We start from the raw sequence: 14841 nt of genomic DNA, 5'->3' as shown, positions 1-14841 counted from the left end.
CCCTGCTCTCTCTCTCAGTTCAGAGTTTGAGGAGGTCACCATCGATCCCACGTGTAGTTGGAGGCCGGTGCCAATCAAATCCGACATGCACATCAAAGAAGACCCGGACGGACCTTTGGCCAAGAGATTTAAGACCATGAGCCCCAGCCAGATGATCATGCCCAATGTGATGGAGATGATTGCCGCCCTGGGGCCAGGTCCCTCTCCATACCCATCGCTACCTCCTCCACCTGGGGGCAACAGCAGTGAATACGGCAGCCAGGGTAGGAGTCAGGAGCACACCCATCCTCGAGCTTCCTGTTTCTATCTCTATTGTTGGTGAAATTTGCAGAATGTGTTTATTTATTTCTTGTTCTCAGTACCTCCTGTCTACTTCGTAATGAATGAAACTGTATCACATTTCAAAAGCCCTTCGATAGGCCGTGCTGACTGTGCCAAGTTCTTTATTGATAACAACCCATCTGAAGACCCACCCGGCTAATAGCTTAGATTGCACAGCAGTACAGCAGTAGAAACAAATGTGCTCAAAGTGTTGGAAATAACAGGAAGGAGGATTTTTGCAATTTGATTAACAAAACAAGAGTTATGTCCACATCCCTCCTGTAGCAATTCCTGTACTGTATAGGGTGAGTGAGGCCCCATGCACTCTCGTTCCTGACACAATGAGGTATTGCTCTGAAATGTATTAATTGAGGACACGTGTTTGTTAAATGGACTCTGTTGCAGTGCAATAAGAGATAAGAGAGAAGATAAGATCACTTTATTGACCATATACAATTTCTTGTATTAGGAATTTGTCTTTTCGCATACCCCAACTTGCTCTCCATGAGACACACAAACAGGGAGAGAAGCTTGGGGTCAGAGGTCAGCCATTTATAAGGTGCCCCTGGAACAGGTTTGGTTAAGGACCTTGCTCAGGGGCCCAACGGAGTAGGATTCCTCTGCCGGCCACGGGATACGAACTGGCAACCTTCCAGCCACAGGCGCAGATCCATAGCCACAGAGCCACCACACCGCACACAATGAGGTTGAGGTTGTTGTAGGGGTTTGTGGTTTAATTGCAGCCTTTGTTTTCGGTTCCAGGCAACAGTTACCAAGGGCATGGAAATTTCGACTTCCCCCATGGAAACCCTGGTGGAACATCGATGAACGACTTCATGCATGGACCACAGCTGTCTCACCCGCCTGACATACCCAGCAGCCTTATGAATCCAGACAAGCCACTCAGCCACAACATGCCTGACACCGTAAGTGATATTCCCTCTCAATGCTGGCCTCAGCCTAGACAAGAGGACAGAAAGTGGATGACATTTTGGCAAGGAAACCATTTTCACTCCAGAAGTTCAACTTTTCTCCATCTTCTTCTGCAATCAGGTTGAAAGGCATGCAGACATGCTGGAAAGGCTGGAAATTAATTCAGACGCAACTCCATCCTGCACTTGCATCGTGCAGGCTTTAGCATCTATATATATGGCAAATATTCCAGGTTACTGCACCCTTACAAAACAGCAACCATTCACAGGAAGTAAGGCTTCATTAATGTAAAGCTAAAGTTCTCAAATGGAAAACACAATAAGAAGTAAATGGGTTTGATTGAACTGATCACTGAAGAGGATAAAAAGATTCCACTAATAAGGAAATAAACCCCAGCTCTCATTTTGCTTTTTCTCCAATGTGCTTGTATTCAGAATAAAAACCATTAAAAACTTCTCATGGCAGCTGTCTGGTATATACTGGGCAATTCCCTTTCCTCATTGGTTGGCCATGATTTCAGGTGATCCTGATGGCATGATGGTTAGTGATCTCCCTAGTTTTCCTTGGCTCTTCCTGCGCGGGGGCCTCACTCTTCTCCTGCTCTTCCTCTCCCGCAGATTGCTCACCCTGGCAGCGCTGATCAGTCCCATAGCTCCATGCAGCAGGGTTTGCACGCCCCTCCTCACCCCAGCAGCCAATCAGGGCAGCCATTGCATCACAGCGGTCCTCCTCAGCCATCACGGCCGCCACCGCCACCCCAGCCCGGGCCAAACAGCCATCCTCACAGTGACCTGACCTTTAACCCCTCGTCTGCCTTAGAAGGTCAGGCTGGGGGGCAGGGAGCCCCTGACATGCCGGAGCCCTCTCTGGATGTAAGTGTTACTGCGCCCTCCTCACGCCTGGCCTCCATGCGATCTGCGCAGACCTTCCTTCAACAAACAAACCCTGATGCAGCTCATCTCATTGCTTCATGTGCGGCTGCATGCAACCCTTTCAGCTTTTGAGCTCATTGTGCACCTTAACAAAATCTCTGGACCTCTGCTGCTAAGTGATGCTTTATTAATCATTTGCTGTTCTGCTCTCTTTCTGGTGTTCACAACATGGGAGAAATCTAAACCCAATATTCCACCGAAAATAAAAGCAATGACCGCTGAAATCTTGAGCACTCAGTTATGTGTTTCAGATTAAGATTGGGAGGCAAAGCAAAGCTTTTTTAATATGTCAGTTCTCTTAGCCGTTTGCAAAGTTAGATTTTCTTTAAAAAAAACCTCATTGGTTGAAAGAAATTTGGCAAGACAGTGTGTCTTAAAGCCATTACAGCCATGCTTTTTTGCACATTCAGTCTGTCAGTTTGGGTAGAGAAGAGGATACAGCACAATGATACATGACCAGGAGGGTGCCCCTGTTCATGAGCAGATCTTTCGGAGGATTGACAGTGGTGCCGTTTGATCCATCAGAATCATCTCCCCTGCTGTTAGAACACTTAAACCAGAGTTACACACAAGTTGTAAACCAAGCAACATGTCTGCCCTTGAGCTTTGTCCTGAAATATTTAACTGAATGGTTAAATAGTTCCTGTCTAAGTGAATCAAAGAGGTTCAGTGAGGTTCAGTTCCCTAATTTGAAAAAGGTAGTTTTTGTGTGATACTGTATTAAATTTGCATTCTGAGGATGATCCTATAATTTAAGTACTCAAAAGCCTTTCCCTATTCTTTGGTTCATTTGTTTGTGTGTTTGAGCCTGTTTATAATTTACAGGCTATTGTTTAAAAATGGGCATTAAAAATATTCATCACAAAAGTATTAAAAAAATCAGAAATGTGGAAAGAAATTATACAAAGAGACTCCCAGAGCAGCAGTGTTAGTAGGCTTCAGGAAGTTACTTCACTCATATCGCTCCAATAAAATACCCAGCCCTGTAAAAAGGGTAAGTGCCAATGTGAGCCACTTTGGATAGAGGCATCATCTGTGTAAATGAATGATAACATCCATGTGAAAGTTGTTCACCGCTGTTAAAGCGAGGTGTGTTTCTTTCCTTGCAGCTGCTTCCAGAGCTGACCAACCCAGATGAGCTGTTGTCCTACCTGGATCCCCCTGACCTCCCGAGCAATAGCAACGATGACTTGCTCTCCCTCTTTGAAAACAACTGAAGCTTCTGCCCCCGAAGGCCCGTTCAAGCTGGCTGGTGTCAGCCCCCAGTCCGAACAGGAGCTCAGTACCCAACGAAAACAGAGATGCACTCCCTTACTCTTCTTCCTCTATGAATGATCTGGTCAGCCAGCTCCACGTGACTCAGAGTTGTGGTCAACACACACACAAACACAGAGGTGACAGTCCTGTCAGCTGCCTATTTGTCATCTGTGAACATTAAGAAAAACTGTGCAGCTATATTCAGCTCATTTTATGTCGCATAGAGAGATTTCTTTGTGTACTTTAGGAAAGTGTTGTAGCATTTTTTGTTTTGTTATTTTTAAATCATTTTAACTAAAAAAAAAGATATGCCCATCCTGGCCAGTGTCTGAGATCCCTTTGAACTTTGTTCTTCCATTCTTTGAAACTGTGGCTTCCCAAGACATCTGTGTAATATTTTCCAACTAAATAATAGTATCACTGGTCCCTGCTGTGAGCACCATTTAAAAGCACAAGAGATTATACACAATTCAAAACTGATTCTCAAAGGGAAGAACACTTTTTAACACAGTCAACAAGAATTGCCCATTTATTGTCTATATGTGGGCCACACAAGGTACATTTGAAGATTTTTTTATAATGTTCCCCATGCAAAGAATTCACAAAGAAGTTCTTTGATACACTTCAAATGTTAAAATACTCTCATAAGCATTGGAATCTCATTCTCATTTTGATGCAGATAAGGGAAAAGCAATCGTTTTGAAAGAGTAAGTGTTTTGCTTTTTTGTTATGTTTTTTTTTTGTGTGTGTGTGTGTTTTCAAAGAGACAAAACACCCCATCTTCACTGCGCAAAAGATGACAGAACACCCAGTCGAGAACCCAGGGTGGGGCAGTAGTTCCTTGTCTCGGAGGGCAAGTGAACTTTTACCTCCGATCAGGTTCTGTGATTAGCTGGAATAGGCATTTAAACCCCAAACACAAACGAAAATGCAGCTTTTTTTGTACAAGACTGTTACATAGTAGCCTAGCTGCTATCTCATCTGCCCAGGAGAGTTGAAGTGAAATAAACAGCGAGAAGATGAAATAGACATAATAGGGATATTATTCCTGCCCTGTTAGCCCTCTATGCCAGAGTCTCTGTACTGCAACCTTAGTTAGTGCTTCTCTTATGTGGTCTCCTCTCCTGCATGAGCCTCAAGTTGCTCCCGTGCCCATTGTGTGACCTTTGTCTCTCTCCTTGATGAATTATGTACAGTAAGTCGTATAAAAAGTGCATGTGTGCCAATTTTGCCCTTGTTAAGTGATATTCTGAACTAAGACGGTGTGCTTTTTCATCAATGACTTTAACTGTAGAACACGTTTTAAAAGAAAAAAAAACACTAACTTTTCTCAGAAGGGATTAATTTCTGGTATTTGCAACGTATTGTTCATTTTTGTAATTATTATTATTGTTGCTGTTGTTATAATTTTATTTTGTCTGTTCTTTTGTTCTGTTCTTTCTGTGCTGCAAAGGTTCATCATTGAGATCACCCTTGGGAAATTGCTTTATATCACCAAAGTTATCTTTGTAACATTTTGGGGTTTTACTCTTTTATTACAAAGATGTTTTTTAAGAAAAACGAACACAATCCACCACTGCTGTAGATGCATTAATACTGGGTGGTTCCCAATATTTCTGTAGATATTTTTCAAACAGTTGATTGTCTTTTTATTTCTGGTAGCAGTATTGGAACTGTAAAAGTCATGTAGAGACATTGCCATTTTGATTTTCTATTTCAAGGTTTAACAGAAAAGCGCTGTTCAGTATGCAAATTTATTATTTTAAACAAAAAGGCTATTGTAAATACCTTTGTGAATATTTTAGTATTGTCTTTGATAATATTAATCATCTTCATGATTGTTCATTGTTGTTATCCACTACTTGTCTGGTAAACTGTTTCCCCTTCACAGAAGTTCTAAAGTATAATCCATCTGAAAATATGTTTCCATAAGCTATTTGGTAAAAGTTTCTTTTCTTATTTCATGGTTATTTCATACCGAACTACAACAGTAGAGCTCATGGAAATTGGCAGGCAGGTGTATTTATGATCTTCAACTATTGCTAAAAAGAAAGAAGAAAACCATAAGAGTCTGGTATAGTTTTATAGAATAAAAGCCTTACATGTTCAGAATAATTAGTGATGTTCATGAGACAGAGGTGTTGGACGTTACACAATTGTAATCTTACTGTCATCCTCTTGTCTAATTGTAAGACTTTTCATTTTTCATAAAGAGCTATTGGTTTCGGAAACTGTGGTATCCTTTTGCTAAATATACGAATTACAGAATTGGAAATATGATAGCAGCAGAATTGACCTTACAATTCATTTACTAATGTGATATTTTAAAAGAATGTTACAGCCTTTCATTTAAAAAAAGATCTATATAATGTTATTTTATTAGTGTTCTAGAAAATAGAGCTTTTTAAAAGCTGAAAACCATTTAAATTTTATATCTCATATGACAGATTGCATATGATTTTCTCTTTTTTTACATAATATTTTGTAATGAAATGCAAGGCTTGTAATATTCATTTGTGGCCAAAAGCATACAGTACGTGTTTAAAAAAAAGAATCTGAAAAAGAATCACATTAACCATTCGAAATCCTACAACGTGAACGTACTGGTCATTTACATTTTGAAGAACAGCATGGTAAAGATATCTTATTGGTGCTCAAGTGTAAGAAACCTACTCTGTAACCATCTTTAAGGCAAATGAATGGTCTGATTTTTGGAAGAAATGCACTGCCACATTGCTTTATGTATATGTATAATTTTACATATGCTCACATTGAAGTATGAGCCTTTTCCATGTGATCAGCCCCTGCGCACTGTAGTTGCACAGTCGTGTGTCTACAGGAAGGTCTGAGAAGAGAACCCTGGAGGGTTGGCCCCCCCCCCCCGCGGAGACAGTGGACTGAGCTGCAAGACCCTACCATGCTGCAGTGGGGGAGGGGGGGTGGAGGGATGTCTGTACATATGTAAATGATGAATAGAGACTTGTTAACAGAAATGTATTCATTTTCCTTGGGAATGTGCATTGTTTCTTTAGAATTAAAAAAAAAGCTTGCAAACCCCTATCAGAAGTGACTCAATGTGGAAAATGAATCTTGTTTGTTAGCATCTGTGGAATCTCTCAGCGTTTGTTCACCTATGTAATATACTTTAACCTCTCTTTTGAGGGGGACTGAAAAAAAACAACCTTTGTTTTACCTACATGTAATATTTAGCCTACGTGTATTAGTCTATCACCTGTGTATTTTTAAGGTGCTACAGAAAAATAATAATGAAGAAAATACTGGGAGACAGGGGGAGGGGTGGGGAAGGGAGGGGGTCCCACAAGATTGTAACCAAATCCATAGTTTGTACAATTTTTGATATCATGATCAGACAAAAACGAAAAAAAAAATTTAAAGGTACAATCTGAGGCGATACATGCAAAAGTGACCATTGTCTTTTTGTTTGTACATTATGTACAATCATTTCATATTCTAAACTGGTCAGAAAAAAAACTAATTGTGATTTTTAGTCTTGCAAAACTGTATGTAGTTAGATGATGTGACAACCTAATATTTATCTAATAAATATGTATTCAGATGAAACCTGTACATCGCAGTGCACATGTGGTTCTTTGTGTTCGTACAACTTACAACTGCTCTCACGTTCCAAGTGCAGTAACATGAACTTTTGCTGGTAAGTCAGTTCAGTGCAGTGCAGATTTTAGTTTTGTGGTGCCTAATACCTACCAGATACATAATGACAAAAAATAGACCTGGTATGGTTTTATTATGGTTGGGATAATTATTGAATCGTTAAACTTTTAGATGTTGTCAGCGATACGAGGCTGTGTAATCTGATACTTTTGATAAATTGTCAGTTCTGCTGTAAGCAAAAAAAGCAGGTTATGTATCTGAGCAGTGGGCCATCTACCTTTTCACAGTCCTGCTCCATCAAGATTGTTTCTGCTACTGTCCTGACTTGTCTGCGAGACACCTGACATGCTTGAAGGCTGTGAAAGTATTATAAGAAGCAGTAGTTAGGACAAAAATACAATCAGTACAATAAGAAGCATTAGGACTAGCCATGAAGGATTTTTCTGTGCTCTTGTATGCTAAAACTGATCGACATTTGTTTCTGTTTTATATATTGAAATTAAGGGGAAAGAAAGATAATTGAGAAGTTATCTGAAAACACTTTACTGTCATGAATGGCACATTCCATAATAAGGTTAAAAAAAACATTTAGAAAGAATTTAACACTGATAAAAAGGCCTTTATAAAAAGATTATATTTCAGAAACTGTCGAATCAATGAAAGTACAAATACTGAGCACAATTAAATATAGAAAAAGTATAAACCATCTTAATTCTTCAGTCCATTAATTTAAATCATCAGCTGCTGGGGACGATATGAAGAAATGTTTCCGGTCACAATGAACACAACGGACTCCCCTCTCTGCTGCTTCCTCCTTCCTGGTGTGTCAACTCAAGTTTCTTGTTCTTATTGGGGGAAAAAAAAACTGATATCCGCTTTCTATTTTTATATAAAAACATAACTGCAGTAATTTTTATAATGCAATAGAAAACAGATTATGAAGCCACATAGGGAATGTTCCTGGCTCCTGCTGAGAAAGTTGACCGGTGACGCTCTCTGACCCCTAGGCTGTGATAGGCGGTTACACACTGTCTCACCTCCATCCAACAGCGCCATCTGGAATATAGATTTCTGATTAAGGACACGCCTTCCCGGGTGCCTCAATATTTGGCGCAGGGTAGAAGAAAGTGCAGCTCTGTCTCTACGTTTCTTGCTTTGAGCGGGTACACAACCTGTTGCTATACCCAGGCGACGGTAAAGCTAGCAGCCATATCACCCTGCAACTCACAACTAGCAGCCCACTGAAGCTAAGCAGGTGTGAGCCTGGTCAGTACCTGGATGGGAGACCTCCTGGGAAACACTAAAGTTGCTGCTGGAAGAGGTGTTAGTGGAGCCAGCAGGGGGGGCTCACTCTGCAGTCTGTGTGGGTCCTAATGTCTCAGTATAATGATGGGGGCACTATACTGCAAAAAGGCGCCGTCCTTCAGATGAGACGTAAAACAGAGGTCCTGACTGTCTTAAAAAAAAAATTCCATGGTGTTTCTTGAAAAGAGTAGTGATGTAATCCTGGCCAAATTTCCCTATTGGCCCTTACCAATTTTGGCCTCCTAATAATCCCCATCTATGAATTGGCTTCATTACTTTGCTTCATTCTTCTCCCCACTAATTGCTGATGTGTGGTGAGTGTACTGGCACACTGTGGCTGCCGTAGCATCATCCAGGGGCTGAACATTGGTGATGTTGGAGGGGATCCCCATTACCTGTGAAGCGCTTTGAGTGTCCAGAAAAGTGCTATACAAATGTAAGGAATTATTATTTATTAATTATTAAATTAATCTCTCTTCTCTGAACAGATAGGCCTGCCTGTTTTGCCCAGGTTCAATGGCCAGGCTGTGGTCCCTAAGCCTGTAATTAATCACAAGCTGCTTATGGTATCTCACCCTGGTCAGATACACAAATCCTACTCTGTTCCGCAAGTTCAAGAACAACTAGGACAAGGCCAGCCAGCTCAATGCACTTCAGAAGTGAAACGCTCGTGATAAAGCAGAGGAGTGTGGGTATTCTAGTGTGAATCTTGCTATTAAATGTGTTATTTAATCGCCTGAAGTGCTTTTTTGTAGAAAACCTGACGTGAACAGCTATTATTGCACTGGGTACGGATAAAAAGCTCACAGGACTCCCCATATCCCACAACTCCCCGCGAGAAGGAGAACGGAAGAATAACTCTGACAGCGGAGACCTGAACTTGAGACTTCCTGTAGCGGCACTTTACTCAGACACCCGGAACGTTGCAGTTGCTGCTACGATGTCGGTTTTAATGAGTCGCCTGATAGTTCACTATAATTCCAGTATTAAATTCGGTGCTTTAGCGTTCGCAGCAACTAGGATGTACACCGCCCAACCAAAAAAGAACCCGGTGGTGTACTTTGACATTGCTGCAGACAACGAGCCCCTCGGAAGAGTCACCTTCGAGGTAAGAAGTCCTCTGCTGCACCTGTGGCAGAATTTGGTATCGGCGTGTCTCGTGATTTGGTGATCAAAAGTGAAAAGGGCAGCCTAAATTTTAAATGTCAGTTTATGAAAGCTACCTAAAAATGCCGGCTTTTTTTTTTATTCCCGTTGCATACCCTCGCATATAATATTTCAACTTGAGCAGCGGCGGATTGTCTGGAGGTTTGTCTGCGAACAAGAGAGGAATCTTCGCATTGCGGAAAGGAGAACCGTAACTGATCTCGAGCTATTCGTTTGTGTTCTTGAAATGAATGAGAATAAAATGTCCTTTCCGCCGTTCTCACCTGTGCACCTAGCGCGTCCTGTTATGAGATGATAATCATCCGTCTCCTATCAGTCGTGATGTCTGATTCTATGCTCTTTAGATCAGCAGTTCCGAGCCCTGGTCCTGCAGGAACACTGTATTTGTTGGTTTTCATTCTAACTGAGCTTTACAGCCCCAGTGCTAATTCATGTCTTAAATCACCTTTTACTTATTTATTTATTTAATAAATTATAATTGGTTTCTTCTATGAGTCCTCAGTGTAAAAACATTCCTCACTTCAAGGGTAGTGATTCTAATAAGTTAAGCGTTCTGGCCGTTACTTCCGATTAAAACGATCTAAAACATCGATGTTGAACAGACCCCGGCGGAAATGACACTGTATCAGAAGTGAATACATGTCTGAAACTCTAACACTCTGGCATCTGGTTGAAACCAGTTACATACCTCACCATTAAATTTCATTTGACCTTATAAAAGCTGAAAGCAATTTTGCAAACACCCCAAACAGGAAACAATGAACATTTTGGTTAAGAATTCAGCTGGAGCATAAACCAGAAGACACTGTTCCTCCAGGACCTGGGCTGGGAGCCACTGACTTCAGGAACTGGAGTGCGGCCTTTCTCCACATGTTTGAATTTAATATGTATGCTACTATGTCAAAATAAATACAAGCATGTATTCCTTTATCCAGTATGTTAGATACTTTTTATGTTGTCATTAGCTGAGTGCACTACATGTGTAATTTAGCAACAGGGTGGTGTAATGCCTCTGGCAATTGAAATCTATTTCACAGAACACAATGTGAAGTATATTTTATACTTTTTTAAAGTTGTATAGACTTTATTCTACAAACATCCTGTATGCCTATATATTGGGCTATATACAGTAGGTAATGTGGCTTCTAATACAATTTCCAGACACATGCCATTATATAAACATTTCTGATTTAAAAAAATATCACATTATAAGTCAAATGTGAATGAAAAGTGTGGATGCTTATGGAACTGAAAACTGTATTTTAACAACGGTCTGACAAAACTGAAACAGAGAACATGCACAGGCCTTTAGTTGTTAAAACTGTTCCTAATGAAATGTATCTGGATCTTCTTTTGCAGCTCAATGCTGATGTGGTCCCTAAAACAGCAGGTGGGAGTTCTCCTAGAGGATGAAACTTTTTTTTAAGGTGTTGTCACGGATTTTCTCCATAGTCAGTTTTGTCTCCTTCATTTGTCATAGAGAACTTCCGAGCCCTGTGCACAGGGGAGAAAGGTTTTGGGTACAAGGGATCCACATTTCATCGGGTGATTCCTCAGTTTATGTGCCAGGTACAGATGTTTTGTTCTTTTGCCTTTTCCGCTGGGCACAGTTCCTGAAGTGTAAAAGTCAGATGAGGGCAGACCTGTTCGGGGCTGGCATCTCTAGTTTCGTCTATAATCCTGCTGCCACAAAGATTGAAGTCAGGAACTATGAGCGAAGTCTTATGCTTTAGCCTCCAAATCACGTTACATTTGTTTTCAATGTAGTTTGAAGGTCCTGTTTATAATGTGCTCTGTTGTTTCTCCACGGGTATAGGGTGGTGATTTTACCAACCACAACGGCACTGGAGGGAAGTCTATCTATGGACCCAGATTCCCAGATGAGAACTTCATATTGCAACACACGGGACCTGGTATTGTGCTGATTACTTAAATCCCGTTGGTTGTACTGACGCATGGTAGACAGCACATCGGGAGATTAGACAGTGATCTGAAATTAGTTTCAAATCCTTCTAAATTCCAAGTCCAGTTTGATAATAAGTGTCAGATTTCAGAAGGCATGCCTAGATTGTTAGACGTTAGTTTAATGGAAAACTAATGTGAATGTGGATTATGTGTGCCTGGATGTTTGTCAGGGATATTGCAGGTTACATCTAAGCTGGATGTCAGACAGACAGTCCTGGCATGTTTTGTTAACGAGGGCAATGTCACTCCGTACCACTAGATGGAGACATTGTCTTCTTAACACAGCAATGGAATTGCCCACTTCATACAACACCACTGCTTCACGTGGCATGTTCACGGCTGTTCCTTGTCACTTCTGCTTTCTTGCATTCTTGTCCAAGTTATTTATATGTAAGGTCCACTCTTAGAATACATATTCCTAAAAATGTTGTTCCTTATTTTATTAAATCCAACTGCCTCACAATCTAATTCTAAATTATCCAAGCTGATTGCATCGTCCCCATTGCACTGCAATGGAGGAGGAAGAGTGAGGAATTGCTACAGAGGTTGGATTTAAGGCAAACCTCTGGAAGTCCAGACTATAAAAGCCCAGGGTGGAAGTTAGCAGTGTCTCTGGTCACTGTGAATCTTTACTGACCACGCGGTGAATCATCGCTGACCAAGTGGTCAGGATCAAAGTTTTAAAGAATTCTAACATGTCTTCTATAACAATCAGCAACATTTTGTGCCTTGGTTCATGATCCTGTGATGGCCAAACCAGATATTTTCAATCTAATGACTCAATCTGATGTTTGATGTGATTCTGGGTGCAGCTATGAAGGGTGTCATGAATCATCTGCTTAGCAAAGTGAAATATAAGTAGATAAGGGTCCCATCTCTGACATGTACAGCACTGAGAAATTGCATGTCTGTTCCGGGTGTGGTAGATATATGGCATATATTTAACCCCTCCGCCAAAGACTGTAATTTTTTTCCTGGCTACTCGTAAAATTTACTCCAGAATTGACTTTTTTGTTCTTTGGGGCCAATGCAAAAATCTACTTCACATTCTATGGAACACAATTAAAGACTTTAGTAAAGATATGCAACACAATTTTCTCAGTACCTGCATAAATTGTATCAAAATCCTGCGATTTTAGAGTTCTACAGCATGCTCAGCTGCACAGTTTCTTTGTGGCAACTGCATTGAAAATCCACTTAGAAAAGATTTAAATATAGTCCAGGTGGGTATCTGCGTCGGCATGCGTAGGCTGCAAAGGAACAAGTAATAGGTTTATTCCATGCTGAAAAGAGAAGAAAGAAAACACAACGTTTCGGCCGTGGAGCCTTCTTCAGGTGTGAGAGAGACAGGGCAGTAAGCAAAGGTAATGTAGCGGGAGAACAAAGGCTGGGAGAGAGGAGGAGTGAGAGGTGGGAGCAGGGGACAGAAAGAGAGGCCAATCAAGAGGTGTGAAGTCAGAATAGGTGAAGAGAGGTGTGAAATGAAACTTCCAATGAATGGAGAAAATTTAAAAGAACAGTAGTCTGTCGTTAAGAGAAGGGGGAAGGGAAGGGATCTTCAAGAAGATTTAAATATGTTTTGACAGTGTACTGAATTTGTTCTGCATGGATCCAGGCAGAATTATTGTTTTAAATGTAGTCCATCCAGACATTATCTAGATTTGAGGTCTCATTGAACAGTTTGCAGATACTATTGCACTGGCTGAGTGCCTTCTACTTCTTAATAATTGACTTCACCATGCTCAAAGATATATTAAATTCGAATTGTTTGTATGCCCTTCTAATCTGTGCCATTCTGCAGCTTTGTCCCTGAGCTGTTTTGAAGGCTCTTTGATCTTAATGTTTGAATGCTGTTATTGCAGAGACTACTACACGGTGTGGCTCATTTACTGTAGGTAATTATTTGCACATGAATAATTTAGGTATGCCACACCAAAGGATTTGAGTACTTAAGCCATCATGACTTCTTTCTTTTATATTAATTGTGATTCTTTCATATTAATTGTCTTGTCTTTTTAGTATTTATTTATACTGTTGCATTCCTTTTGGAAAAAAATCTCAACTCTGAAAGCAGCTCCCAAGAAGTCACATTCATTATGACGACCTTTGTTGAGGTTGTTTTTCAGTGTAGCGCCGCTTTTCTTCTGTAGGTGTGTTGTCAATGGCCAACGCAGGACCAAACACAAACGGATCTCAGTTCTTCATTTGCACCGCGAAAACGGACTGGTACGTAGGAGAAGCCTGTCGTTTATCCCGCGCGCAGGCAGGATTCCGAAAGGTGCCCTCACTCCTCCTCCTCCTCGGGTCTTTCCTAGGTTAAATGGAAAGCACGTGGTGTTCGGCCACGTCGCGGAAGGGATGGACGTGGTGGCGAAGATGGAGAAGCTCGGCTCTCGGAGCGGGAGCCCCTCCAAGAAGATCGTCATCACCGCCTGCGGGGAGCTTGCGTAGCTGCTGCTTCCTCCGGCTGCAAGACTGTGACGCTGACTGTGAATTAAAAAATACTCCTTTACAACTGTCGTCAGATTGCATCTTGTCCAGAGTACTGTATTTCAGGGGGGTATCGGAGGGTATCGGGAGAGACATTTGTTCTACTTTTGAAACAGATTCTGAATGTAAGGGATTTCATCTTAAAAAATCAGCCTTGCTATAAAAAGTGCACTCCTTCAGTACCAGTACTATCCGAATGGTTTAGTCCGTGCTGCAGATTTCAGCAAGTATGATGAACTCTGAATTAAAAACAAACTGGACCAGACTCCTCTTAAAGTGTTTCAAAGTTCATGGTGAAATACAATATCTGAAAATAAGAGGAGAAAGCTTTTGAGGTCTTACACAAGAACTTGGCACGACCCTCTACTTTGAGACCTAATGGAAATAATGTATATTCAGAAATGTCCTGACATCTATAATGTGTTAAAAATATATTTAAATTAAGATTTGTTTTAATTTTTACATAATACAATTACATATCTTGTTTTTTATTTCTCCTATTGGTACACGTTATGCACATTTAGTTACTCTTAATAGTTTTCAGTTGAAGGAAAGTATTCTAATCCTATTGTGTTATGCTGCAATAGGTGAAAATAAGAAAAGAGTTCTGCCATTTTCAATGCCCCTCAAAGCTCTTTCTTGGTTTTAGAACAAAAATATTGTTTTTGTTACTGGACATGAGAGTGCCCTAATGATGATACCAACTACCACATATGTGCATGTGAACATGAACAGTTAACATGAAATACTGGCAGTTAACATAAACCATGTGAAATAACAAATTGTGTCTGTGAAACAAGCTACCAGGCTGTATTGTGAAAGCAAAATCTCAGGGATC

The 14841-nt window shown here is 40.8% G+C and overlaps 2 protein-coding genes across 14 annotated transcripts in view; both read left to right on the top strand.

The window, feature by feature from the left end:
* Positions 1-7031, top strand: part of zmiz1a (zinc finger, MIZ-type containing 1a) — a 157890-nt gene extending 150859 nt beyond the window's left edge. For 11 of the 13 annotated variants that reach the window (XM_088915930.1, XM_088915934.1, XM_088915931.1 and 8 more), the window contains 4 exons: positions 19-263; positions 1084-1247; positions 1872-2126; positions 3296-7031. In XM_088915930.1, the coding sequence (XP_088772056.1) occupies positions 19-263; positions 1084-1247; positions 1872-2126; positions 3296-3403 (772 nt within the window). In that variant the 3' untranslated portion in view covers positions 3404-7031. The remainder of the gene's footprint in view (positions 1-18; positions 264-1083; positions 1248-1871; positions 2127-3295) is intronic. The other 2 variants (XM_088915939.1, XM_088915937.1) reach the window with 1 other exon arrangement.
* Positions 7032-9253: 2222 nt separating this feature from the next.
* Positions 9254-14028, top strand: ppifa (peptidylprolyl isomerase Fa). Its single transcript, XM_088916897.1, has 6 exons — positions 9254-9489; positions 10908-10938; positions 11029-11117; positions 11365-11461; positions 13664-13739; positions 13829-14028. Exons 1-6 carry the CDS (start codon positions 9322-9324, stop codon positions 13962-13964), a joined length of 597 nt encoding a protein of 198 aa, XP_088773023.1. The 5' UTR covers positions 9254-9321; the 3' UTR covers positions 13965-14028.
* The last annotated feature ends 813 nt before the right edge of the window (positions 14029-14841 follow it).

Source organism: Atractosteus spatula, chromosome 5, assembly GCF_055471065.1.
Source record: "Atractosteus spatula isolate fAtrSpa1 chromosome 5, fAtrSpa1.hap1, whole genome shotgun sequence".
Classification (NCBI taxonomy): domain Eukaryota; kingdom Metazoa; phylum Chordata; class Actinopteri; order Semionotiformes; family Lepisosteidae; genus Atractosteus; species Atractosteus spatula.
Note: the sequence above shows the minus strand (reverse complement) of the source record. Positions and strands in the feature narration are given on the sequence as shown.

Coding starts and splice junctions, on each gene's coding strand:
- ppifa (XM_088916897.1), top strand. CDS start 9,322: ATGTCGGTTTTAATGAGTCGCCTGATAGTTCACTATAATTCCAGTATT. Junction 9,490..10,907: donor TCGGAAGAGTCACCTTCGAG/GTAAGAAGTCCT, acceptor CTTCTTTTGCAG/CTCAATGCTGATGTGGTCCC. Junction 11,118..11,364: donor TTCCTCAGTTTATGTGCCAG/GTACAGATGTTT, acceptor CCACGGGTATAG/GGTGGTGATTTTACCAACCA.